At 40.3% G+C, this 27,952-nt stretch overlaps 3 protein-coding genes across 11 annotated transcripts in view; 2 read left to right on the top strand and 1 right to left on the bottom strand.

Annotated features, from left to right (window-relative positions):
- Nucleotides 1-12,712, top strand: part of RNF111 (ring finger protein 111) — a 49,722-nt gene extending 37,010 nt beyond the window's left edge. For 3 of the 6 annotated variants that reach the window (XM_064157507.1, XM_064157508.1, XM_064157505.1), the window contains exons 11-14: nt 7,181-7,273; nt 8,159-8,254; nt 9,114-9,241; nt 9,808-12,712. In XM_064157507.1, coding sequence (XP_064013577.1) covers nt 7,181-7,273; nt 8,159-8,254; nt 9,114-9,241; nt 9,808-9,925 — 435 coding nt within the window. In that variant the 3' untranslated portion in view covers nt 9,926-12,712. The remainder of the gene's footprint in view (nt 1-7,180; nt 7,274-8,158; nt 8,255-9,113; nt 9,242-9,807) is intronic. The other 3 variants (XM_064157511.1, XM_064157510.1, XM_064157509.1) reach the window with 1 other exon arrangement.
- A 975-nt stretch (nt 12,713-13,687) lies between these two features.
- On the top strand, nt 13,688-19,939 carry CCNB2 (cyclin B2). Its single transcript, XM_064157512.1, has 9 exons — nt 13,688-13,800; nt 15,000-15,128; nt 15,206-15,328; nt 15,714-15,884; nt 15,961-16,119; nt 17,454-17,690; nt 18,499-18,639; nt 19,251-19,361; nt 19,650-19,939. The coding sequence occupies exons 1-9, from the start codon at nt 13,774-13,776 to the stop codon at nt 19,746-19,748; spliced, it is 1,197 nt and encodes a 398-aa protein (XP_064013582.1). The 5' UTR covers nt 13,688-13,773; the 3' UTR covers nt 19,749-19,939.
- A 614-nt stretch (nt 19,940-20,553) lies between these two features.
- The window catches only part of MYO1E (myosin IE), an 81,155-nt gene continuing 73,756 nt past the window's right edge, over nt 20,554-27,952 (bottom strand). Inside the window, exons 26-28 of one of the 4 annotated variants that reach the window (XM_064157502.1) lie at nt 26,878-27,082; nt 22,038-22,207; nt 20,554-21,637 (exon numbers count right to left, since the gene is read on the bottom strand). In XM_064157502.1, the coding sequence (XP_064013572.1) occupies nt 21,561-21,637; nt 22,038-22,207; nt 26,878-27,082 (452 nt within the window). In that variant the 3' untranslated portion in view covers nt 20,554-21,560. Of the gene's footprint in view, nt 22,809-26,877; nt 27,083-27,952 lie in introns of all 4 variants that reach the window. The other 3 variants (XR_010305348.1, XM_064157503.1, XM_064157504.1) reach the window with 3 other exon arrangements.

Genomic DNA, 27,952 nt, shown 5'->3' with positions numbered 1-27,952 from the left:
CTTGCATTGCAACACATTGACCCTCTGCATCTGATTTTTAAAGCTCAGATTCTTGAATGAGTTTAATAATTGTTAAATATACCAACTTCCCACCTAGTGGATGAGGATTAGAACTGATGCTTTATTTTTAAAGTGTATACGGCATAGCTAGAGTTCCATCTAGAAATTTGTTTATTCTCAATGATATTTGGTGTTCATCAACCTAATTTTATAGGATAAAGTATATAACTTTGTAGCATGAGGAGTTATAAGTAGGAGAAAGTTAGTGTAAACTAGTCCCTTGTAGCATAATTTTTTTAATCTGCAGAAGAAAATCAATGAAAGCATAACTCTCTGATGAGAAACTTTTAACTGTATTTTAACTTGCATAGGGGTATTCCTACAACTGAAATATGCTACACAAGTTGGGACCCCACTGTTTACCTTTTTTTACTGGTAGAGTGAAAGAAAGATCTTCAGAAATATTTCCTGAATATGTGACATAATACTTCAGAGAGTCTTGTCCTTCTCCTCAGTATAGCTGTTACTAGTTGATAAAAGTGTCAAGTAAAATAGGGTTCCTTTAACTGTACAAAAATATGTGTGTGCTTGCGTAAGCATATCTAATCCTTGTAACAGTAGTTAATGAATCTCTGGATGAAATGAAATGGAAGGTGTTAGTAGTTTGAATTTTTGTACACACATTACTGATTGCATGTTTAACAGTGTATGCAGTGCTCTAAGCAGTACTTCCTCAAATGTCTGGGATCAGATAGTGTTAAAACTTTTAAAGTTGTTTTCTGAGTAATCTGAAGCGTATGCAGATTAAACAAACTAGGAGAATATAAAGGCAGGTTAGAGCATTGGTAGTTAGAAATACAGTAAGTTCAAAGCAATACAAATGCCTTTGAATATTTTACCCCTTCTATGGCAATAATGAAAGCCAAAGTTTTGTTTGTATGTAGGAATACAGCAGATCTGTCAGCAAAATTGAGCAAATAATGAAGCTTTTTATCTAACAAGCAAGTGGATATTAAAGAAAAGTGCCATTTCAGTTTCTATTAAAATGCAACAGATTAATTGCAACTGTTAGCTGGGAGTTTCCTTTTTAACTTTAGGAAAAGGGGTAGTGAAGGAGAGACTTAACTATGATTAGAGTCCCTCTGATAAGTGTGCTACGTGGTTAATGTTATGAACAGTATTTTCATCTTTCAATTTGTACATAGGGTTCTAAATTGCCATTTACAGGCCTCATTACTTGTATTCTTGATGCATCTTTACTGGAGGAGGAGGAGGGGAAAGTCTTTTAGAATAGCTCCTGCAGTAGCTCAGCTATTAAAGTCATTAGTGAAAGAGCAGGTAGTGTGCATTTTTTCTGTCTGTTCTGGAGTGCTAGAAACTATTCAAGCTACTCCCAAGACTGTAAAGGGCATACTAGATTATTTGGTCTTCAATGACACTAGCACTCTGATTTTAATGGGACACAGGTCACAGAATCAAAGAATGGTAGGGGTTGGAAGGGGCCTCTGGAGATCATCTTGTCCAACCTGGCTGCTCACGCAGGTTCACCTAGATCATGTTGCACAGGAACACATCCAGGTGGGTTTTGAAAGTCTCCAGTGAAAGAGACTCCATGACCTCTCTGGGCAGCCTGTTCCAGTACTCAAGCACCCTCAAAGTAAAAAATTTTCTCCATAGGATAACCTAATCTTCTGTTCAGTGATGGAATGTAGGTTGCAGTTTAATCCTCAGGGAGACAAAACAATGAAGTTACATTAGGGAAGATAATTTTCATTAGCTTTGACAATCCAAGTACAGGATGAGGAAATCAAAATCTCTTTTTCTGTTAACTTGGTTGAAAAAACTTTCACATGTTTAAATGTTGCTTCAGGATGAATCCTAGATTAAGGACGGCTAAAAAGAGCTCCCTTCGTATCTCTTGTAGACAAGGATTAGGCTGCTTCCATCCTGGATTTAACACAGTTATGTTGTTAAGTGTAACCCTAGCATAGAGTAGATTGTGTTCCCATCATTATTGGCTTAATGCCATGTGTATGTTGGGGAAAGATCTTCTGTCAAAGTTATTTTTATATTAGATTTCTTTCTGGGCAAATATCCATTCTGTGAACTTGAACAACATTTTTAGGAAGAGCCAACTGAAGATCAATGCATGGCATAATTAGTGAAACAGAGAGCAAAAGCACAGGAGACAGAGAACTTTGTAAGTTCTTCTGTTCTTTGCTGATGCCAGTGCTTGCTATTAGATGCCACTTCAATTTCTGTTTACACTGAAATTAGCTGCTGTTCTGGCACTGTTGATGAAAGGCTTTTTGACAGAGTGCCCAGCACCAACTGTCACATATGAATGGACAGGATGGGAATTTCTCTAACTTAATAAGCTGAAATAGATGTTAAAAAGAGCATGACATTTTCATAATGAACTCTAATACCAGACATGATTCCAACTGGCTAAACCATACTTAGAGCTGCAACACACATCCAAGCAGAATACTTTTACTTCTGTTGCTTTAGGATAGAAAAGGCATCCAAGTTCATTGTGAAATTTGGAAGGGGAAAAATACGAAAAAAGAAATCTCTAGATGTTTCTAAATTTAGCCTGAGGACAACCTGAACTGATCCCCTTCTCTATTTTGCTGGCTCTTCTCTGTCTCGTGTTGAACTTCTGGCCTTGTTGAGCTTTGTACAATCAGTTTAACCTGTCTGGATGCCACTGTAAAGCTTCCCTACTCTCTAGCAAATGAACACTGCCACTCATCTGGGTGTCGTCTGCAAACTTACTGAGGGTGCACTTAATCTTCTCATCCAGGTCATTGATAAAGCTATTAAAGAGGACAAGCCCCAGTACTGAACCTTGGGGGGCACCACTAGTGATAGCACTGGCCACATTTAGCTCCATTCACCACCACTCTTTGGGCCCAGACAGCTAGTTTTTAATCCAATGCAGAGTGCACTTATCTGAGCCTTGTGCCATGAGTTTCTGAAGAATGCTGTGGGAAACAGTATCAAAGGCTTTGCTAAAGTCTAGGTAGATAATGTCCACAGCACTTTTCCTCATGCATGAGGTGGGTCACCTGAAGGAGATCATATTAGTGAGGCAGCACCTGCCTTTGATAAACCAAGAGTGTGATATTTGTCCTACAGGAAGCTGTTTTTGGCAAACTTGTAATGGAAATTTGCAGGTCCAGTGCATACTGCTTTAGAGTATATGTTCTAATTTGGCTGTATCTAAAAGAATATATACAGATGCTAGTGCAGACTCATTACCTTTAACTCTTTACTTTCTTCACTGGATTTAAACTTTTCAATTTTTTCTTGTGTTCAATATGAAAACTTCTGAAAACACACTTTTATTTGTGTGTGACACTGTTTCAAGAGAGCTGAAATTATCTCTTTGCATCTGATGCTTGATGGTAATTGTCAAAGGGATTTTTGCTAGTCTGTTCTTTTAGTTGATGTGATGGTTTTATCCTCAGCCAGCAGCTAAGTCACCCCAGCCTCCCACACAATCACTTCACTCTGTCCTGGCCACGCTTTCTCCCAGATATTTTGTGCACTGGCTAGGGCCATGGGAAACTGAAAGAATCCTTGACTTATGATAAGCACTGTTTAGGAACAACTGAAACACCAGCATGTTATCAATGTTGTTCTCACATTAAATCCAAAACACAGCACTACACCAACTGCAGGAAGAAAATTAACTCTATCACAGCTGAAATCAGGACAGTCAGGCATTACTGATAGTTCTTTCTTGTTCATCTGTCTTCTAGTAGCCAAAAAATAATTGGTTTGAATCTTGCTGGTAGACTGATTTCTGCAGGCATAAAAGAGTTGTTTTATTCTTGCAGAGATGGTTTTTCAAAATGCAGTGTTTTACCTGGTTATAAATGTAAGCTGCTTTGTCTTGCAGTTTTGTAAAAGAGCCTGTATATGATGTATGTTCAGATAATTTTACAGAGGCATTGTGCCATTCCCCATAAGGATAATGTAAAAACGAGCTTTTGAGCATGAAAATGTGTTGTCCTGCCCAGTATTTCCATTGTCTAAATCCAGTAGTTTGTTGTGGCATGTACTTGGACAGATTCTTCGTTGGTTTTGAAGTGTTTAAAACTAAATTTCAGTTTCCTAAACAGATAGACTCCAGTAGTAGAATTGTTCCACATGGAAGACCTCTCTCAGTACATATCACTGCAGTTGGTAAAATCTGACTTTTAAAGCAGTTGGAAATTCAATGACTGCATTTCACAGCAGCACACCTGTGATGTTACAGCTCTTGTTATGATGCAGTATCTGTGCTATCAGACATGTTGTTTTCCAACAGACTGTTTTCGGGTCCAGGTGAATCAAACCAGCAAGCAAGCAAGCAATGAAAGTCAGTCTGAGACTTAGGCTAGGTTTTGTCAGGAGTTTCCTTTCCTCTGAGTGGGGGCAGTTGATTCACAGTGTAGTAAGAGGCAAGAGGAACTTCCAAATGAGGCTGAACAGGTCTGTGCCTAGTGAAAACATAGAACGATTGTGTAGATGAGTTGACCTAGTTCTTTAAATGCTTTTCTTGTAATTGAAAGACCAAATAGAATTGCATGCTTAAATGGAGAATGGATCGTAAGTCACCTATTCTCAGACAGATTTCTTACAATGTTGTTTTTATAAATGACTGTTTTTTATGCAGTTTCTCAAATGCCATTGTTACTCCCATAGTTTATATTGTCAGTGAGACCTGTGACAACAACAGATTTTACTTACATGACATGTTTGGTTATGCAGATGAATAGACACACCTTGTGATGTAAAATCCTGTAGTTGCATTCATATTGAATTAAGGTTGTAGTGTGTAATCTCTGTAAATACACTCTGCATGCTGCATTGTGACTTCGATCTTTAGATTGATATGCTGTTGGAGTTTGCAGTAGTCATTCTGCTTGCTTGTTTCCCATCTCCAGCTCTAATTAGACCTACAGATATTTAGACTGCTTACAAGAGAAGCACCTCTTGTATTAGGATTCTGGAAATATTCTGAAAGTTAGATCCTCAGTTTCAATACTTTGGCTTGTAAAAATGTAGTACTAATATTGTGGTTGCATTTGTGGCTTATATTAGTACTACATGGTCATCACTTAATAAGCAAAATGTTCAGATAATCGGATTCTAGTTTTCTTTTCTGAAAGAAAAAAGAAATAATATACAGAATCACAGAACAGTAGGGGGTGGAAAGGACCTCTGAAGATCACCCTGTGCTAGAGCAGGACCACTCAGAGTAAATCACACAGGAGCACATCCAGGCAGGTTTTAGATGCTTCCAGAGATGGATACTCACCAAGCCCTCTGGGGAGCCTTTTCCACCCTCTTAAGTGAAGAATTTTTTTCTGTATATTTGTGTGGAACTTCCTGTGTTCCAGTTTATGCTCACTGCTCCTTGTCCTGTCACTGGGCACCATTGATAAGATTCTGGATCAATCTTCTCCTAGCAGTCATCTTTAGATGTTTAGAAGCATTAATGTGATTCTTGCTCTGTCTCTTCCAGGCTAAACAGTCAGCTCTCTTGACCTCTGCTCATAAGGCAGCTGTTGCAGTCCTCTAATCATCTTAGTGATTCTCCACTGGACTTTCTCCAGTAGTTCAATCCAGTATATTTAGGGCAGAGAAATCTTTTCTGTTCCTGATAGTTTTTAGTTACCAGACTAAAATACAAAAAGGTGGCTTATTGGTTTGTTATATGTGTAACTTTGTCTAAGCCTACACTTTCTCAAATTGCATAAATTCATTTTTACACTTTGATCTATGTTAATCTTAGAAACGTTTGCTGGAATTAAGTAAAAGCCACACGTGAATATCTGACTTTGTGAATAATATCTGGGATGCCTGATTTGTTGACAGCTGCATGATTTTTATTTCAGGCTGTCATATACAGCGGCAGCAGTACTACCAGCTGGTAGCACAGAAACTAAGATAGTACTTTTGTACTTAATATTATTTCCAAATGAGCTTCTGTTTACAGTCTTCATACCAGTGCACTTTACATGATTAAATAAACTGCACCTGCTGATCATTTTGAAGTGTTTGTAACCTGATCATTAAATATTGCTGCTAGTTTCTTTAGCACAGGCATTACCCTTAGGTGATCTAGATCGGAGGTCCTCAAACTTCTTAAACAGGGGGCCGATTCACTGTCCTTCAGACACTGTCAGAGGTTCCAGCCCAGTCCCAGCGGGTGCTTGGGGGCTGTGGAGGCTGGCGAGCAGCTTAAGTGGCAGGAAGTGGCTGCTTGGTTCCCCCACAACCCCTGGCATGAGAAGGGGTGTCTGTAAATACCGGTGGGCTGGATTGAGGACCCTGGGGGGCCGTATCTGGCCCACTGGCTGTAGTTTCAGGACCCCTGAGGTAGATGTCTTCAAAGGTCTTTTCCACCCCCTACTATTTCACGATTCTGTATATGGTTTTGGTTTTTTTTTTTTTTTTCCAGAAAAGAAAATCAGAATCTGGTTATTTGAACATGGTGCTTGTTAAGTGATGACAATGTAGTTCCAATTTTGACAAAAAATCACTACTGTTAATCACTCATCAGAAGGCCTCCTGTGAAAGTGGTCCTTGGTCTATTAACTATCATTCTGCTTTCCTGTATGAAAAACAGTGGTTCTTATAGTGCCCGTAGGGTGTATCACTGGGCAGTGGTGTTTTGTTCACTGCTTATATCTTAATATACAAGAAAGCAAGGTAATCAGTGGAGTGCAAGTTGTGTGATATTTTAATTTTTATTTGCCTCTAAATGTGAAGTATGGGTGAGGATGTTTGGTTGTTATATTTGTGTATCTATAACAAGTTCTTTCTGTAACTTCATGCGTAGTTTTCAGGTAGTTTATTGAAAAAATCGGTAGATATTTATGGTAGTTTATACAAAGTAGATGGAGGTTTTGAAACTTGTGAAGTGAGTCCAAGCAATCCATAGCACAGATGTGGAGAGACGGTAATGAGGGATGTAGTCTCACTTCTCTTTCACTTCTGGTTATGCTTAGAGAGCTTGAAGTGATGGTTGTGTAATGCCATCAGTTGAAATTGTATGCTGCAGGTGAGGAATACACATAAATGATTCAGTAAAAGCAAAAGGATCCTAGATTGTACAACGTGGACAGTAAAATATGAACACTGTTCTGAATAGGTTTAACTTTAACATCTGCTGTTTGAATAGGTACCAGACATGGCGGGCTACCCTCACATCCGTTACATTTCATCAGGATTGGATGGAACATCATTCAGAGGCCCTTTCAGGGGCAATTTTGAGGTTTGTAATAGAATAAATCTAGATATATCATCAAAATGTGTCATGAGGAAATATGGGGAAGGTGTATGATAGACCTAGTTCTATATACTGATGTAAAAGAATCGTAAAGAAAATACCCTTTATTTATAGAATGACCTCACTATCATGAAGTGGGATAAAAGCATATTGAAAAGTCAGTTAATAGATGGTGCCCTGGACAATGTAGGCTTAGATGGTTGTTAACTGACAATGCATCTTCTTCTGCCCAACAGCCCAGTAAGCAGGATTCATGTGATATGTTAGTAAAAGGTAATGGTGTCTCTAAGTAGCTATCCTAGGAACCTCCTACTGACACCTGGCATCTTTAACAGTGCTGTCCTGTTTGTTAAGTAGTGCAAGAACTGAAACTGAAGGGAACAAAAAAGGAGGAAAGGTATCAGATGCAGAGAGTTAATGACCTAGCCCACTGAAAACATCTTCAGTGACATCTTACGGTCCTGATAAGCTTATTGCTGGAGAAAAATAAATCAGTCACATTTAAACTTAAGCAACTTTTTTCACTTCTGAGCTTTTCATGACTGTTGCAAATATTTATGTAGTGCATGTTTTTTTGTTAGAAAAGCAAGTACATGTGAATGTACTGATAACCATTCCTAGCTGACAGACAATTGTTTTTGTAGTAAAATAGTTTACCTATACTTAAAATACCAGGTAGCATTGTGTGGTGGTTTTCAGGAGAAACCTGTCACTGTTCCCATTCAAATACAGGCAAAGTAAAAGAGTATATTGTGTAAGTTGGTAATTGTGAGTTTGCCATTCTGCAAGGGGATTAGAATAAAGTGATTATTTACTCAAAGTGGTTGAAATAACAGTGCTTACACTGTTTATTCTTTGATAATTTTTTAGGAGCTGATTCACTTGGAAGAACGATTAGGCAATGTTAATCGTGGAGCAACACAGGGAACTATAGAAAGATGTACATATCCACATAAATACAAAAAGGTGATGATTTCTGAAGTTGTGACCTGTCTGTATTTCTTTGAAAATCTAATAACATTTAGCTAAACATAAGTTTAGCTTAAATCTGCAGAAATGTCAGCTTCAAAGAATGCTTGTTTTCTGTATCTTGTGGTTTTGAGGTACAATTTCAATGCCACTTCCTTCACAAAGAAAAGCTAAAAATCTGGTCCCTAGATACAGAGCTACTATAACGTGATAAAAATGGTTTGTTATGATTTAATCACTTTTCAAGCAGTTATTAATAGCCTCGTAAGCAAAGAAATAACTATTGTTAGCTAAGCTGTTAGCAGATTTCAGTGGTAATTCATCAAATAAAGTAAGACTTTAGTTTTACAATAAATCTTTCATGATGTACCTGCTTTGTATGTGTAATTTTAACCTTTATTCTGATCTTGTTAGGAAGATTGGGCCACTAGGAAATTTTGAATCTAGTGCAGAATTTTGGCAACTTGCCTCTCAGTAGGAGATAACTGAACCATAATATAGAATCCCATCCATATTTACATAATGTTTCTTCAGACTTGAGAAGACAATGGATTTGAAAGGACTTTTTTTTTTTTTTTTGCCTCCTCATGAATGAAATTAAGATACTTAGACAGCAAGTAAGACTGGTTGTAACAATATGGAATTAATATGTTTACAGTCCAGGAGACTTTTGTAACTAGCAGTAGTTAAATCTGATGTGCCCTGTGATTTTTGCTCCAGGTCCTAGTTCTTAATACATTTTGGTTCAAATACATTTGAATAAATATTATTAAATGTTTTCAAATAAGTATATGTTGAATATGTATTAAAACCAGATTTTACTCAGTTTGTCAATAATGTCATCTCTACTAATAAGGTAACAACTGATTGGTTCTCACAGAGGAAACTGCACTGCAAACAAGATGGGGACGAAGGAACAGAAGAAGACACAGAGGAAAAGTGTACTATCTGCTTGTCTATACTGGAGGAAGGTGAAGATGTCAGGTAAATAGTGCCTCTGAAAATCAGAACATAGTGTCCTGGCTTTGAGACTATAGTTAAATGCGTTGCACTGCTCTGCAACAGAGGTTGCAGAGGTTAGTAGTTACAATTAAAGACTATCTGTCATTGAACTAATAAAACAACTTGCGATCGAAAACGCACATTGTTGAGTCTGTGCTGTCTTCAGGTAGAGTGTAGTTTATTGTCTTGTGGTCTTGCGTAAGTAGACTGCCTGTGTTAGAATGTGAGTCCAAGCTGATATTTTGAAGTAATCAGGACTGTCAATTTTAGGTTTTCTGCAGTAATGCTGCTTAATCTATAATAGGTTGAAATGTCAGGCTAGTACAGAAGAAGCTAACTGACATTTGATCTCATTTTTTCTTTTATTATCTTTCTTGGAGCTATACAAAATACAAGTTCAGCTGTAAAGGCTAGTGAAACTTTAAAAAAAAATGCACCTGCAAAAAGAGTAGACACCTCAATAGCAAAACTCACATTGCTTTTTTCCAGCAGGTGTGTTGATGCAGAAATACTTTGTTAACACTCATGTTTTCCTGTTCTGATGACAGGCGCCTCCCATGTATGCACCTTTTCCACCAAGTATGTGTAGATCAATGGTTGATTACTAACAAGAAGTGCCCCATTTGCAGAGTGGACATTGAGGCCCAGCTGCCTAGTGAAAGTTGACACCACTTTCCAGAACTCTTGTCCTCCTTCTCACTCCCTCTCGTCCTTCCTGGTACTGCAGTCAACCAAAGATGGCACGACTTACCTGCGCAGATTTGGAAGCATTGAACCTAGATTGCTGGCTCTGCTATATGGTACAACTAATGCTAGACCTACAGTTTATGTGGAAGACAGTTGAGTTTCAGAGTATTTATAAACCTTTGGGTTTTTAGGTTTTACATTATTTCTTTTAATTCATTACTGTATTTTGCATGGTTCCTTGTATTGCATTTGTTTGCACATATTATGGGCTTTGTGACCCCAAACTTGCAGGCAAGATTAGCTGCTTTAGTAAGTAGAACTGTATGGTCTCTTTTTTTGGTTTGTTTTACATAGTATTGAGCTTTGAAAGTATGATTTCATTCATTACTAACCTCAGATTCCTTAATTTAATCTTTTTTTTTTCTTAGTTTAAATGTATAAAGATCATCTAGAAAAGGATAATATTATGTATCGAGACATTCCTTAACTAGGAAAAAATGGCTGCTGTATATTTACAATATCAGTTCTGAGTCAGAGAACATCCTTAATACTGGGAACAGAATGCAAACTATATTCAGTTTGACTGATACATATAGCATATTCATCAGCAGAGTTTTTGTTTGATCAGATATTTCTGTTTGTTTTTAAAATTCCAGCACAATGCAGATATAATTGAATGTCAATATTAAAACACTTAGACTGCTGTTCAGATTGTATTTATCATTTTCTTCCTATGCCTAGAAATTTGAATCCCTAACTTAAATATTTGCTGCTGTGAAACAGCTCTAGTTGAACACTAAATGTTGATTTCAGTTAGCTGGATTGTAGATACTTGCAGAAAGAATGAAATAATTAGTAGGGAAATAGAAAAAAAGACCTATCCGGTCATCTTTTAACTTAAGTTGAAGTATCTGCACATATTGAGGAGGGTTTTTCTTTTTATTCTTTGTTTGTTTGTTTCTGTCTTTTTAATATGAAACCATTCATTAAGGACTTAGAGCTGCAGGGTTTTTGTGTTTCTTTTTTTTTGCTGTTTTTGGGTTTTCTTTTCAGTTTTTTTCTTTTGTGGCAGATATACCTACATTCATAGAACTTCTAAAGATCCAGGCTCGTCTTAGAATTTTTATTGAACTTAATCCACTTGTCTTTTGTTTTTTTTCATTAGTAAATTGAAAGCCTGTAAATTTCTGTAGAAAATGAGACACAAATTCTGTGGTTACCTAGTTTATGCCTTGATTATAGATTCCCTCTTTATAAATTACCAACAGTCCATCACTGATTGAAATATTTTCTATAGTTAAGATTTGCTGCATAATATAGTATATAGAATTAAGTTATAATGTACTAACATTTTGCCTTTGGAGGAGGTTTTAATCCACATCAGAATTCAAGTTGCTCATCAACATTCATTCACATATAATAGATTCTAGTTTATTTAAATGTGCTCAACATTGCAAAATGCAAATGTGCAAAAACATTGAGACAGTGTTGCTGTCACTCTGGAAGAGATGTTCCTTGGGGATCATATATATGATCATGTCAATAAGCTTGCATTAAGCCACCTGCTTTGTAAGTGGATTGAACAATAAATACCTTCAGTTTCCCTTGTCTTTGTCTTTCATAATTGAGTGTAAAATGGTTTACAGTAAACCTACAAGATGAACTGTTATGTTCACACTGAAAAAGTGATCCATTTATAAATATTACCTTATCTAATCTGATGCCTGGTTTTGTCTGGTTAAAGCTGCTTCCCTTTTTTAATTTTTTTTCCAGTGTGTTAGGAATAGCATTTCCCAGTGCAGTATCTATTGCTGGCAACAAATGTAACACCTCTGCCACTGAGACTTTAAGTGAAGAGAAATTTTAGTCCATCTTGTGTGATAAATGAACGTTTTCAAGCTTAATTGCATTACTAAAACTGAACTTAAAACTGCTTTGTGCTTCTAGGATGGGGGATGTGGGAGAGAGATTTGAGCACCTCAAAGCCTGATGTGGTTTTATGCTAAAGCTTCTTGAGCATTATGGCCATAGAAAACTGAAAGTGAGTATGAAGTCGAAGCTGTGTTGATGGAAATGTTCTGTTCTTCAGTGACTGTTGAAAAGGAGAGAAGTTACTTGACCACTGATGCTTGGAATCTGATGATACTTTTAAAAGTTTCCTAGAAGGTACTTGAGAAACAGTACAGAAAAACTCAACACAGTGTCTGAAGTAATCGAGACCCTGGGTATGTGATAGAATTGATTTTGACTTCCTTACAGAGCAAAGAAGCACAGGTTTGGAGAATTGTTGTCTTTTTTAAAGAAATCTTTTATGCACCTGATTTGGGTGCCTGGTACTAGAGGTATTTTAGTGATCCGTTAATTGACATGTTTTGAAACTGCTACTGATACTGTCTTGCTTTTAAATGTATGCATAACATTGTAATGTGGTGTTGAACATGTAGGTATTTGCCGGGAATACACAGTGTTCTGATCTTACATGCTATTGCAGGGCTAATAAAGTTGCAGCCTACTTTTGTTCCAGAAAATTGTGACTTAATAATTTAAGGGAAGGATAAAGAATAGGCTTTTGATTTTGAAAATGTCCACCACTTAGTGTGCTTTTTATGCTTAGATGCATTGCCTTAAGTTTTCTGCAGCATCTTTGGCTTCGAAGATAAGATTCTCAACAGTATGCATCAAATTACATTTCATATAAAATTCCGTTGTCAAAGGAAATCCTTTTGTATGCAATAAAATAAAACGTTAGACTGGTATCATTCAAAATTTGTTTCTTAAGCAAGTTCTGTTTTGTTCTGGTTTTGGGGTTTTGTGTTGTAGTTTTTATTTTTCCCTTTTTCTTAATTTTTGCCATTGTGAGTCTTGATTATAACAATTCTTTTCCGTATGTGTATTCCCATAGGTAGTGCCTAGGAAAAAAAATCCTCACCGAAGCTTAATCACAGTTAAATACATTGATAAACAGAATATCTGACAGTTGGCAATTCAGAACTGCCCTTTATGTAGCATATAAAAAATAGTAACTTGTGCATATGTGAATGAACAAAAATGTCAATTTTAGGACGTTGTGGTTAAGAGTAGATGCCTAAACTGACAGAAAAAAACTAGAGTTTAATTTCCTTAATCTCAGGATAAGTTGTTAAGCTGTTACTAACTAACTCCTATGCCTTCAAGTCACAGCTGCAATCTAAAAGTTCCCTGATCTCTTCCCTGCGTGAAGCGTCGAGTTGTTCTTTTGAGTGAGGTAAGCCCTCTCCCCTGGTTAGCTTTGATTCTGTAGCCGAGTCAGCGTTGCAGGGGTTTGGTTCATCGAGTACAGCAACTGCGGTGGGCGGCTTTGCTTCCATCAGTAAACTCTGGCCAGTGTGGGTGCCAGCTGCGCCTCGGCTCGGCTGCCCCCGCACCGCCCTCACTCGGGGCCGCTTTTGCTGCCTCCGCCCGCTGCTGCTGCTGCACGGCTGCTGACCCCCGCTGTCAGGTGCGCTCGGCGATAAAGCGCACAGCTGTGTGCACTCGCCGAGGTACAGGCTGCGGCCGTGGCCTTGGCGCCGTCCAACGCACGGGCTGGGCCGCGCGCCCGCCCCCGCCCTCGAGCGGGCCCCTCGCCAGGCCTTGCTCCGGCCGTTTCCTCCCGTTGGGGAGGGGCCTGCTGAGGGCGGCCAATCGAGCACCTGCATCGTACAAAGCTGCCCAATAGGAGAGCGGCAAGGGCTTTAAGAGCGGTCGCGGCAGCGCGAGGCAGCTGCTCTTGCTCGAGGCACGCAGGTTTCTCCAGGGGCCCACTGCGAGCGGCCGCGGGCTCCCCGGCCCTCCCTCACCTCTGGACCATGGCGCTGCCGGCTCGCCGCGCCCCTGTGAGTGCTAACGGAGGCTGTGGGCGAGAGTCGGACCGGGCGGGCGAGAGGGGGTCTGGGAAGGAGAGAGCAGGTGGGCGAGAGTGGGACCGGGAAGGAGGGAACGGGCGGGCAGAAGAGGGCCCGGGAAGGAGCGAGCGGGCGAAAGAGGGCCTGAGGGGGAGGGAAGGAGAGAGTGGGCGAGAGAGGGCCCGGGAAGGAGAGAGCGGGCGAGAGAGGGCCCGAGGGCGAGGGAAGGAGAGAGTGGGAGAGAGAGGGCCCGAGGGCGAGGGAAGGAGAGAGAGGGCCCGGGAAGGAGCGAGCGGGCGAAAGAGGGCCTGAGGGGGAGGGAAGGAGCGAGCGGGCGAGAGAGGGCCCGGGAAGGAGAGAGCGGGTGGGCGAGTGAGGGGACGATACATCCGAATGCTGTTCTACTCTTTTCTCTCAGGTAAAGACTGTAGCCGGGGAGGGAGTGGGGATGAGTGAGAGCAGTGGAGGCACCTCTCGGCTCTTTCTCTGGCCGGGAGACGCATCACCCCCCACACACAAGCACATTCTCCCCCCCACCTCCCACCTGTGCTTCTGAGAGTGTAAGCAACGGCTGGAGTGGGCCGGGGCCTGGCTGGGCTGTGCTGGGGGGAGGAGCCTGAGCCCGGGCTGGGCTTTGGAGAGGTGCGCGCAGCCCTCAGCTGGCGGCCGGCCTTGGCCGCTTGCTCCTCCCACTGGAGCGGACGGCTTTGGGGAGGGAGTACAAGAGCCGCTTTCCTGCGGGTTAAGACGACTTTCACGAGAAGCTCTTGAGACATGGTCCTTTTTGCTGCGCCCGACAAGGGATGTTTGTTTCTGCATGGATATTTTTTAGTTTATGTGGTATGTACATGACAAACTGCTTTGCTCATATTCATGAGAATACAGTTACAGTTACCAAGATGTAAATACAATAGCTAAGTAGTATCTAAGCACTCTAACATTAAAAGGCAGACAGCGATGAAGAATGAGATAAGAGTGTGTTGCTCCGATCTTGCAGTGTACTTCAGAGAGTACAGTACTTTTTGAAACATGTAGAGAGGATTAGTAGGAAATAAATGCTGATTGAGTAATAGCACACACAGACGCATGCTGGTACAACAATGGTTAAGTGTGTAACAGAGTTAAACATCTCAGAATGAAATGAAGCAGGTCTCTTGAGTCTTAAAGCTGTGTTTTTTGGTTTTTTTTAGGTCACTAGAGGGGCAGAGAATGCTGTGCCTGAACTTAGAAGTAAAGCCAAAACTCACCTTGCTGGCAAAAGGGCTGCTTTGGAAGAAATAGGAAATAAAGTTGCAACAAGAGGAACACGTTTAGCTAAGGTAAAGGAACGTTTGAAATCTCTTAAGGACAAGATAGGTTACTAGCTCTGTACTAATAGTAATTGTTTTCGCTACAGAAACCAGAATGCTCCAAAGTGTCCACAAAGCCTGTGAAAGGACCTAGTAAGGTAACAGATGCAGTTGTGCCACCTAAACCTCCAGCCGCCGTGAATTGTGCATTGAAAGAAACTGTTCTAAAGGTAAGAAGCAGCAATGCTGTTCTGAATCTAATTTTGATTTGCCACTTAAAGCTCTATTTTTAGAGTAGTTTATCTGCAGATATAACCCCTTTCTCTCCTGAAAAAGCAAAGTTTCTGTACTGATACTGTGGTTTGATGTTGTGCTTGAAAACTAGTATTAAAATGGCAGAACTAGCTGTTGATATACTTGAATGAAGTTTGTGCTTTAGTTGGCAGTTACCAGAAGGGCTTCTGAATCTGTACAACATCATCCTGCTGAATGCTTGCGGCATTAGAATGCAAGCTCAGTTTCCACTTCTCTCTTAAGAAACTGCATTAGTAACTGGAAAAAATGTGGAAACAAGGGAGCATTGCAGATGTGTAAGCACTATAATCTGTTTCTTAGGTTCTGTCCCCTGTCCCTATGGATGTATCTATGCATGAGGAGGATTTGTGCCAAGCCTTCTCTGATGTTTTGCTCAACAACGTAGAAGACATTGACGCTGAGGACTGGGAGAATCCTCAGCTGTGTAGCGACTATGTAAAGGATATCTATTTGTATCTGAGAGAACTTGAGGTATGATATCCTGAGTCTGTGCTTCTGCAGGGTGTTGCTGATTATCTTGTTGCTCATACAGCTTTTTCTCCAACAGCTGAAGCAGTCGGTCTGCCCGCATTACCTTGATGGGAAGACGATCAATGGACGCATGCGAGCAATTCTAGTTGACTGGCTTGTTCAGGTCCACTCAAGATTCCAGCTTTTGCAGGAAACACTGTATATGTGTGTTGCACTTATGGATCGCTTCTTACAAGTAAGATATTTTTCAACTGATGTTTAAATTAAGAAATTTGTTCAATGGCTGTTTCTTAAAGGAATAGAAAATTTACCCTTTATAAATCTAAGAACCTAGAAAGTGAGATCTCTAGATTTTTGTATATTGTAGCACCTTAGAATCATAGAATCAGTCATGGTTGGAAGGGACCACAAGGATCATCTAGTTCCAATGCCCTTGCCATGGGCAGGGAGACCCTACCCTAGATCAGACTGGCCTTAAACGCCTCCAGGGCTGGGGCCTTAACCACCTCCCTGGGCAACCCATTCCAGGCTCTCACCACTCTCATGCTGAACAACTTCCTCCTCATGTCCAGCCTCAACCTACCCATCTCCATCTTTGCTCCATTCCCCCTAGTCCTGTCACTCCTTCAGAGCCTAAAAAGTCCCTTTCCAGCATTTTTGTAGGCCCCCTTCAGATACTGAAATGCCACAGTAAGGTTACCTTGGAGCCTGTTCTTCTCCAGACTGAACAGCCCCAACTCTTTCAGTCTGTTGTCATAGGAGAGGTGCTCTAGTACTCTGATCGTTTCTGTGGCCCTTCTCTGGACCCACTCTAGCACATCCACATCTTTCTTGTAATAGGGGCTACTGAATTGGGTGGGGTCTCACCAGAGTAGAGTAGGGGGGGAGAATCACCTCCCCTCGACCTGCTGGCCACACTTCTGATGCAGCCTAGGTTCTAGTTGGCCCTCTGGGCTGCAAGTGCATACTGCTAGCTCATGTTGAGCTTCTTGTCCACCAGCACTCCCAAGTCTCTCTCCTCAGGGCTGCTTTCCAGCCTGTATTTGTGCTTGGGATTGCGTCGACATGGATGCAAGACCGTGCACATGATCTTGTTGAACCTCATGAGGTTGGCTTGTGCCCACCTCTCCAGCCTGTCCAGGTCCCTCTGGGTGGCATCCCTTCCCTCCAGCATGTCTGCTGCACCACACAGTTTGGTGTCATCAGCAAACTTGCTGAGGGTGCACTCTGTGCCACTGTCCATGTCATCAACAGAGATGCTAAACAAGACTGGTCCCAGGATTGATTCTCAAGGGACTTCACTTGTCACTGGCCTCCACTTGGACATGGACCCATTGACAGCCACTCTTAGGTGCGGCCATCGAGCCAGTTCTTTATCCATCTAGTGGTCCATCTTAACTCTGAGGCTGCGGTCTTCTGTGAGCCTATAGGTTTAGTGATGCTTCTAATTCAAAGTGGAAAATCTTGTAAAATTGAACGTTGTCATACTGGTGTCTAAACCTGGTGAAGTAGAATCTGCTTATCTAGAGTGACATTTCCATGCCTACTTTTTAAATTCCTATGTTGCAGAACCATCCAGTGCCTCGTAAGAGACTTCAGCTGGTCGGTGTAACAGCACTGCTCATAGCTTCAAAATATGAAGAGATATTAGCTCCTGATGTAGCAGATGTTGTTTACATTACTGATAATGCCTACACCTGTGATGAAGTTAGAGAAATGGAGATGATGATTCTTAGAGGATTGAACTTTGATTTGGGACGACCTCTTCCAATTCACTTCTTAAGGAGAGCATCAAAAGCTGGGGAGGTGAGTGCTTGTCCTCATTAGCTAGAACTTTCCTACACGTATAAAATGAATCAGGACTGCTTCCAGCTCTTTATCATGTGATCTTAATTGCTTTCTGCTACATGCTGGTTCAAGACATTCAGCTATGCAGCTCCACCATGTGGAGTAACATGAAAATATCCCTGTGGCATCCAGTAGTGGTTCAGAGTTTTATTTACTATGTTCAGTTTTAGCGGCAGGAATTTTGCTGTTAAACTAGGCATATCTAGGGGAGAAGTCTTGTAGAGTAATCATTTGACTGGTGATCAGGGCATTTGCTAGTAAAAGAGGAGCAGTGTTGTAATTCTTAAGTTTTGGACAGAAGTGTGCAATTTAAGAATCAAAAGGTAAGCTTTCTCTGTGACTTTGAGATCACTTTTTTCCAACTTCAGTGATTACACTTGAGTAAACATCACTCACTCAAAGTGAGCTTCAGTTACCTTAACAGACTACTGGCTAACTCTTGAAGTTACCTAACCACTTTAATATAAAGATGTCAATGTTACACTTTGTTTCTTTCTTCCTCAGTGTATCACAGAGGAAGCACTTGTATTTACTAGTTTGGCACAGCAATTTTGTTAAAAATTCCTCACTTGGCTTTGTGTCCAGATTCTAAGTGGCTGCTAGACTAGACTGGACTCTGGTCTCAGTTTGAGATGAGTGCTTATTAGTATGGTCCCTAGACCTTAATAAAGATTTTGGCTGATTTATTTTTGTCAGTGAATCTAGGACTGTTTATTGTACTTCTGTGATAAAATGAAGTGAAACTAACATTATTTTAATCTGATAGGCTGATGCTAAGGAACATACGTTAGCAAAATACCTAATGGAGCTGACACTGATAGACTATGACATGGTTCACATTCATCCTTCCGAGACTGCAGCTGCTGCATTATGCTTGTCCCAAAAGATCCTGGGACATAACAAATGGGTAAGTATTTAAATCAGATTTCTTGTTAGGTTTTTCCCTGATTGAATTTCAAACCATGAAAAAACAACTGCAGCTATTTAATTGTTAATTTAATTATTTTATTTAATTATTAATTACATATAATTAATAATGTTAGTGATCAAATGACAGTTGGACTGCTGGATGCATAGTTGGAGGTAAAAAAAAAGAGGAAAAAATACTAAAAACTATTTTGTGTGTGAGCACTGTTAAGATTTTTTTTTTTCTTAAGTAGTTATGTTACAAAAGGCCACACTAAATAAAAGTAGATTGTAATAATTATCACAGTACACCTAGAACAACGAAATCTTGGCCCAGGAGTAGTGATTATAATTCACTTAGTGGTTACTCTTGTGAGGGTTGTTCATTTCATCCTCTCTGCAGTCTGGAGAAGTGATTCTTAGCATTGATGTATCCAGACTCTTCTGCACACCAGAAGTTATTCTGGATCTGTCACCATCACTGACAGTACTGCAATTCCTAGCACTTAAGCCTAGAGCATGAAGCTTAGAGTATTTGCTGCATGAAGTGATTCTGCCTTGAGCGGCAATCCCCGCTTCATAACTCTCAAATTTCTTACTGTTGTGCTGCAGGGTACAAAGCATGTGTACTACACTGGATATACAGAAGACAGTCTTGTGATGACTATGAAACATATGGCCAAGAATGTGGTCAAAGTAAATCAAAATTTAACAAAACACGCTGTAAGTAATTGTTTCTTTTTAGAAATGTGTTTACCTAAGGAGCCACAGTATAAGCAAGTGTTCTGTAGGGTAGCTTAAAGCTTAAACTTTGTGAGAGGATGCTTCTTTAGTACCAGCTTCAAAAGCCTGTAGACAAAGTATGCTTTTGCTGCTTCACAAGCTGATTTACTTCCAGCCTTGTTTGTTTGCAGGTTTTCCAAGCATTTGAAGCCTACCTGACCCTAAATTATCTGTCTGAACATAAATACTGTAGTAAATATTTTTTTAACTCTGATCCTCCTCCACTAGGCTGTAAAGAACAAGTATGCAAGCAGCAAACTACTGACGATCAGCACAATCCCTGAACTGAGCGGTAAGATAATCAAGGACCTGGCTTCATCACTCTAGCCATAACACCAAGCAGCCAAGTCTTGATGGTACCTGCACTTTGTCCTTACTTCCTACTGAGGCAAAACTACTGGTGTTTGTGGCATTCCAGCCTTACCACAGAGCTTTTGGACCCACTCAGAAGGTGAAGTTTTGTTAGTAATACAACGTTGTACCTAGAAATAAAGCTCTTTTCAGTTTTTAAATAAAAATTGACTGCTGCGTATACATATCTGGAATCCGATGTCCAAGCAGGACATCTGACTAAATAGGTGATGGATACAATTTGACAGTCAGATGTGGATGATGTTCTCAGTGGTTGTTTCCAATTAGAAGCTGCAGGCTTAATAATGGTTTATATTTATTAATGTCTTAACATAAGAAAGAGCGAGCAAGCAGACCATTTTTATTTGGTGTACCTTAAAGGATAGTAAATATGTGCCTGATTTCAGTACCTTGTCCCAGAGAAGTAGAGAGTAATTCTGTTTTTTGTAGCTGCCTTCGAGTGTGGAGTAAGAGACTAGTAGTATCTGTAGCAGCCAGCCTACTTAAATCTTTGCTAATATGATACCAGGTGCTTTGACTTAGGGTTACAAGGGGAGGGGATTAGAAGTCTAGCTTTATCTTGAAGCTTATGCAGCCTTTTAACATATGCAGGGTGTTTTTTAAAGTGCTCTTAAGGGAAATATGTAATGTATGGCACTTCAGCAGTGAGAATGGTTTGGTCTGGAGCAAAGCAAGGGGATTGTTCTACTGGTTTTTTCCTTTGGAAATCAGTGCAGTAAAATGCAACGCTGTGTTACTACACATAACTGAAAAAAAATGCACAGAAAGCACACCTTTCAGCTAACTGCTTCTTATGTTTTATTTTATGGAGGTTAAGAAGGCAAAGCATGAATGCTGGTAACTGTATGGCAAGCAACAGTCACTCTGGTGTGGGAGGCAGTCGGACTTAAGCAATAACATGTTATGCTTTTGCCGTTTCAAAGGAGTAGTGCATATCTGTAAGTACCTGGCATAAAAATTCTAGTAGAACTACTTCATTAATAAGAACAGTGAAATACTACATTATACATTCATACATGTTTCTGTCATATTCAGATTTTATATACAGTATATGATCTATTTCTATAAATGTACAGCTCTGCATAAAGATGCTTCTTATAATAGATAGAGCTTTCAACATAAATTCAACATGGGCCAGCCATATTAAAATATAACTCTTGAAAGGCAACATCATTTAGCATACAGTACTATGTGGGTGTCTGTTTTAGCTTACAGTTCCTGGTGAAGTCCCTAAACACATCAGCAAATACAAATCAGTTGTATTACAACTTTGTACAGAATTACTTAAATATACCAGCATACGGGCTTTTGGATGGTACTATCCCAAACAAGCCTAAATATTTTTGACATGTAGCAGCATACTTAACATGTTCCCCAGAATGATCTGCATTGGAGGAAATGTGCATTTAACCTTATCTTAAGTAGAAAATTACAAAGGTTACTGATACTCAGCTGAAGGCACTTACTAAACACAGCCCTTTCAGTGTTCCTGGTCCCAGACTGCCGAGCACCTTGAGGATGGTATGTTTGAGCATTCTTCACTTCCTAGGTCTTAAATCCCAAGTTTTAAATATAATAAATAATTGGTCATTATGTCTTTTGAATGCTTCTGAGACAAGAACAAGGTCTGTGCTCTGGGTCATTTTCCCCATTTATATACAACTTTACTGGTGAAACTATGAGAAGGGCAGATCTCAGAAGACACCTGGGGGCAAGAGGAAACATCTTCAACCACAGGCAACTTCATGCTAGTTTTTGTCAGTCTTTTTATATCTTGGTGACATAATTGTTGGGAAAAAGGCCTTGTTTTCCTCGTAGTCTTCCTGTCCACCAGCCAGAAGGATCTATGACAGAGAAAGCAAAATAAGAGATTCTGTAAACTTCTTTTTATGTATACTTTCGAGGCCTTGAAATGTTCCACACAGTGAGAACCTTCTTGTGAAGGAATGAGAAAACATTATTTAGAGAACCTGACCTTGTTAGTCTTCATGCCTTAGCAGATTAGGAGTTGGAACTTTTTTGGGTTTTGTGCTATAGCCAAAGCCTGCGATGGAATTAGTCGTAACATAAATGCACAAATGTGCAGAACCAAGCAATGCACGTATACATCATGTATCTGACAGACTGGTGTGGATACTATTCTGCTCCCCGAGCTATCAGACATCTGCAAGCCTAAAGAAACAACTGAGGTGGCACAAAAAGTCATCTCTTCAAGATTAGTATTTACAGAACAGAAAACTTTACCTTCTTTAATTATATCAATCACATCGTTGGCATTAAAGCTGAGTTCATCTGTGTCCTGAGCATCATATGCATACAGTGCTCTGCACTGTGGTACCTGAGGCTTAGGTTTTGGTTGTGGTTTTGGCCTTCCTCCAGCTGGGGGGGGTCTGTTCGTCGTCTGCCTCCGAACACTAATGGGAGAAAAAAAAAAATGTTAATGTGCTTAAGAGCTTCTGACTTGAACCTAATCTTGATCAACCCCTGTGTCTTAAAAAATAGATTCTAAAGAATATTGCAGAGCAAAGGAAAAGTCATTTCTTATTAAATATCACATCAATTCAACACAGCACTGTAAGACTTCCCTGCAAAAGGGACAGAGCAGACATTCCTACTGATGAATTGCTACTTCCAAATGGCTGTTCAAATGCATTTTAGTGGTCAGGCTGGAATGCAAACAAATATGTATGTGGACTTCATGCAGATCTTGGCGTCTACACAGGTGAGTCTGTTTTTCCCCATGCCCCAACTTCACCAGGGATTTAGTTTTCAGTACGAAAAACAAAGTGCTAGCTCACAGGCTTGCTACGTTACCATTCTTGTGACTAAGCTGTAAGAGACTGCATCTCTTTTAGGTTGCCTCAGATTCCAGGGCTGTCTACGGACGTGTTCTGTTATAGTCAACTGAAGCAGCACGGGAGATGGTGCACAAACTGTCACAGCTGTGACCACTCCAAAGATAAGGAAGGGAAAAGAGGGAAGAAATGCATTTTGCCAGCTCATCAGCTAATAAGGCTGGAAGAGAGAACAGGTATTAGATACACCATGTCAGTTTAAAATAGACACTGAAAGTGCTGAATGGCTAAAAATGTTGCAGTCATGTGGATGGAGAAGACTGAATGGTCACCATGTAAGGGGATGCCATAATAACGTTATACAGCTCTTGCAGAAAAGGTTTCTAGTTGCTTACCTGAAATCCTAGACTTTTTGTCAGTATGTCTCTGCCTAGTTCTCAGTTTGTGAACTGCACCAGAAATTTAACTTTGAAGTATGGCTTAACAGCATTTTGGTTTTAAATTTTTCTACTGGGAGAAAGGATTTTCTCCTGTTTGGCATCAACTGATTTTGGTTTCAGGGAGGTTATGTTGTGAAGTGAAACCTAGATGTAGCTTTTCTGTAACCATAGTAGAACAAGAACATGGATTTTTTTAAGCCTCAGGCCTGTACTTGCTTGTTAGCTAGAAATCAAAGCTGTGACAGTACCAGGTGCATCCTTCCCAGTAGCTGTGCTAAAAACAACTTTATACTGGCTTTAGTTTTGAAATACCTACATTCACAACTCTTCAAGCTCACTCTGTACAGGAAACTCTAGAGCATTTCCTTTGGGGAAAAAAAACAACAGTCCTAGAGAAAAACTTGCAAAACCTACTGCTGAATATAGTAATAGTTCCCTTTTAATATGTTAATAAAGAAGCTCATAATGCTCAGGGAGACAGCACTTACTAGTACAAGTCCTTCCTTTGGTCTGTTTACTGCTGTACAACTAACTCCTAGAGGATGCTTGTTTTTTTCATAGTGAATATATTGGAGAAGTGTGAGGACAGTGATGCTGGGAATGCTACTGAACAGGCAGGACCCTTCCTCTTCCATGCCTGAGCCTAGTGCTGCTCTGGACTGTCTGGGAATTACCTGTTTGAAAAGTGATCTGCTGACTTGGCTATTTTACTGTTTGGTCCTGTTGAATCGCGAGTACTTATGCTGGCTGAGGGTGACAAGAGGTGGCAGGTAATGAGGCGGCAACTTGTTTTCTTGGCAGCACTGTATAGTGAGAGATTAATATTGGGCAAACTAAAGCCTGAGCTGTGGGGTGGTGCTGTGTGATGCTTGGCTGTCTCCCTTGTGTGCAGATATGTGGCTGGATATGATGGCATTAGGAAAGCGAGCGCCTAAGCACCTGCTGGCAGCTCTAGTAACGTTCTGGCCTCCTGGCGGGGGTGCCGAGATCGCTGCTCGCGGTCGAGCCGCTCTGCCTAGGCTCCAATGCGCCCCTGCCTTCTCCCGGCGGCGCCAGCAGCGGGCGCTTTATGCCTGGTACCGAGGGCTGCTGCCGCAGCTGGGGCCTCGTCTGTTGGGCCTGGAGCTGCTCGCAGGTGCTGCCTGTGCAGGGAGGCTGAAGATCCTGCGGCAGTGTTCTCTTCTTAAAACGTGATAGTAAAATGCTCCTAGAAACATCTACTGCAGTACTTCTCGGTACAATTTAGTGCTGGCAGGGACAGTAGCTGTCTTGTGACTGTGCTTAGAACATGGTTAGCGGTAGCAGTAACAAAGCATCTAATACACTGGTTTAAAACTCTCCAATTCCTAGGCAGGCAGTAACTTCTAGCTCAGAATCACAAAAGGTTAGGGGCTGGACCTCCTGAGATCATCAAGTCCACCCAGCCCCTGGCAAAACAGGCTACACAGGAACACATCCACATGGGTTTTGAAAGTCTCCAGAAAAGGAGACTCCATAACCTCTCTAGACAGCCTGTTACAGTGCTGTCACCCTCACTGTAAAGTGTCTCCTCTTGTTGAGGTGGAACTTTGTGTGCTCTGGCTTGTACCTGTTGTTCCTTGTCCTGTTCCTTGGCACCATCATTTTGACACCCATAGCTCAGATATATTAAGGTCTAAGAAATTACTTTATCCTGTGCTTTTAAGATGGTCCTTTATGGTGCACAGTAGCATTTGTATTGCTGCTGCACACTGCCTACAGCTGTGGCTTGCTTTTGTTTTTACTGTTTTTTTCTTTCAACGAGCAAAACCAACCAAGCAACCCTCACTCCTCGACCTCCTCTCCCTTTTAATTGTATACTGTGTAACTAAGCACTCTTGTTTTGCTTCCTATATAGAAGCCTGACTTCCACAAAATCCATCCTGTGGGGAGCTCATTCCCTCTTCCTTTTCTTTGCAGTTACTGCTGTGGCTTTTTTTGTTTTGTTTTGTTTTTTCCTAGCACTGAGGCAGATGGTGAAAATGTCAATCAGTGTATTTTCTTCATGGGTTTGGGTTTTTTCCTTCCCTTAGGCTTACACTGATCATAATTGCCATTTTAAATGGTAGCTAAGTAATAGATGCTTTAATACATGGTAATTATCCTTATGAATACTGAAACAGATGGGATTTTTCGTGTGTACCCAAAGCATTAGGAACTGTGGTATGATGCAACTGATCTTTTTAATCCAGCATGATAGTTACTATCTCATTATGTACTCAGCTACTACATTTTACAGTAGTGAATGTGTGACTGTCACAGTGCAACTGATGAGTCACAGCTGTCTGACAGATCACAGTGGCTGTATCCTATGGCTTATGGAGTTCTGTTGTTACATGACAAAACAGCAGTCTAATATTAACTAAAAGAGTTCTAACAGTAAGTTGACATGCAATGAAAGAAATTCACCACTTAAAAGGCATGAAAGTTATTATTTTACAAAGATGGAAGTATGTCTAAAAGCATTATCATGTGCTGATAGTTTCAAACTGTTAATATACATAGTAGTGGCCATTTGTTTCTGATTTTCTCCTTATCTGAAGACTCAAACAGAAAGATATTCTAAATGTGCTTATCTCATGGCTAACATAGGGTATAAAAATGAGGAAAATAACTAATTTAGTCCAACTGAAAAGACACTGTACATGCTTCATTTTGCTGGAGAGCTAACCACCTCTACTGTTAGTGTTTAGGAAGTGGAAAACCACTGCTGTGCACTTCTTTTGACAATGGAGATCTATCAGTTCTGTGTACACTTACTTGTTTTTTGTGAGGTGTCTAATGTTCACTAGAAGCAAGATTGTAAGTAATTGCTAATTCAGTACTGCAACCTGCTGGGTCACACACACTAAATAATGCTTAGGCCAACAAAAGAATGTAGAAAATGTAGCACAGAACACCTACTTATCTACTTGCTTGTCTACTGACTGACAAAACCAGTTTGGTATTTCTGCTAAAACTGCTAAACAGGCAGCACTCAGATTCCCACTATAAAGCTCCAATGATGTTCTACAAGAGCGTCAAAGTAGGAACTGTTTGGTGATTGAAAATTTTCGTTTTGTAAGGCCTTTAACATTCTGGGGCATTAAGGTCTCATAAATACTTGTCAGACAGAAGTCTTGATGATTTCCACAAATTAGAGATTTTGTCTGCTTCTGGATTTCTTTTCTAGATCTGGAGTAGCTGGTTTCAGAGTTGAGAATATAACTGTTCTGCTTCCCTCTACTAAGCCACTCATTCCTTGAACCTGTCTTTCTTCTACTTCTGATGAAGTGACTGATGCTTTTGAAATTGCTGACTCTTTACTATTATGAAGTACCTACGTACAAAATTATGACTTGCCCATCCCTAAATCTTGTAGGATTGTCTGGAAGAGTGAAGCTTAGAATTCTATTTGATTCTGGAATAATCTTGAGTGTCATGCTGCCAAAGCTTGCTCCTAAAAAGATGTCCAGTATGTGAGTTAGGAGTTAAAGCTGAAATAAAAGGAATATTATCCAGCAGTTCTGGGCATGAGACTTGCCATAAAACACACATCTACTCTGTGTGACCTGTACACCAGAAGGGAAAGAAAGCCTACTTAAACTCTGCCAAGTGTGTTTCAATATCCTTAAGTACAATCCTTGGGTACAATGCAAATTCAAGATACTAAGTTATGACTGGTCCACCTTCATTCCTAAAGGCCTAGAAGATGACAATACCTTTGAGTACAGCTAATAGCACAATCTAGTCATTTATGCACACAAGTTTATCAGTCACAATCATTTTGAATGTGTGAAGCTGTTTAAAAGAGCTGGCACTTTTTTCTCAGATGTAATACAAAAATCTTACCCGGCTGCTCCTTGGTCAGGTACTTTCAGGAAATCCAAGCTTTCTGGTTGCTGTGAGATCCTGCCTGATCCTCCTGATAGTTGCCGTGGTAAAGTTGGCCGCGTCATGTTTGTATACAGATTTTTCTGATTGGCCCATTGATTTCCTGGGACATGTGGAACTGGTACAAACTGTGGGGCATTTATTACTCCGTTTTGTTGCTGACCTAGAAATAAATGAAGTGTAAACATATCTGGTACAAAATACAGCTCAAAACAGGTCATCTTTTCCTTGTGTTGACGGTTGAGCTATCAAGGAACTTAAAACAATGTTGAAATCTTCAGGTTTAATTTATACATAGTTTTTGGTCTGCTAGTGATCTGCTTTTTATTCACATCCTCATGGATTTGTGCCCAAGGCTGAGACATGTACCTTGAGGATGAGCTATAAAATGAGTTAAACCTTATCAGTGTTAGCTAGAACGTAATCGCCCTACCTCTATTTTTAAAAACTGCATAAAATGTTACCCAGATAAGGGCTAAAGGTAGCTTGAATTGCTGGGGGGGGTATCTCTTTTTTAAGTTCAGACTCCATCCAACGCCCTGAATACCAGGTAGACTGTTTTTAAAGTTGCTGTAAGTGCCTATTTTAACCAGCAAGACTTTTCTCCTGTTTTGGTTGGTGAGTGAGGTGGAAAGCTGTGGTTTGTGGGGCGTTTTTTTCAAAGCCTTTCTACTTTGATAGCTCCAAAGAGTTTGAATTTTATAGGCAATGATAAAGGTAAATGCCTTTCAATAATCATGCCTCTAACTTGAATTTAAAACAAAGGCACCCAATGTGTGAGCTATGTGCAGGATCAGGGCCTAAGGAGCTCAACTCCACATGCTTTGCATTCCTAAAACTCACTGAATAAAAGGGGAGCTATTTTATATTAAAAATCAACTTGCTTAATGCTGTGATTATGCCAGTTGAAAATTAGCAGAACAGTTTTGCAGTGAGAAGACTTGGGAACTCATTTTGGGACCCAGGCTAATATGACACATACATTATCTTTATATAAAAATAAAGGCTTGTCTTGTTCTGAACATACAGTCTG

The sequence above is a fragment of the Pogoniulus pusillus genome, chromosome 17 (assembly GCF_015220805.1).
Source record: "Pogoniulus pusillus isolate bPogPus1 chromosome 17, bPogPus1.pri, whole genome shotgun sequence".
Taxonomy (NCBI): domain Eukaryota; kingdom Metazoa; phylum Chordata; class Aves; order Piciformes; family Lybiidae; genus Pogoniulus; species Pogoniulus pusillus.
Note: the sequence above shows the minus strand (reverse complement) of the source record. Positions and strands in the feature narration are given on the sequence as shown.

Coding starts and splice junctions, on each gene's coding strand:
- CCNB2 (XM_064157512.1), top strand. CDS start 13,774: ATGGCGCTGCCGGCTCGCCGCGCCCCT. Junction 15,885..15,960: donor TGTATCTGAGAGAACTTGAG/GTATGATATCCT, acceptor TTTCTCCAACAG/CTGAAGCAGTCGGTCTGCCC. Junction 16,120..17,453: donor TTATGGATCGCTTCTTACAA/GTAAGATATTTT, acceptor CCTATGTTGCAG/AACCATCCAGTGCCTCGTAA.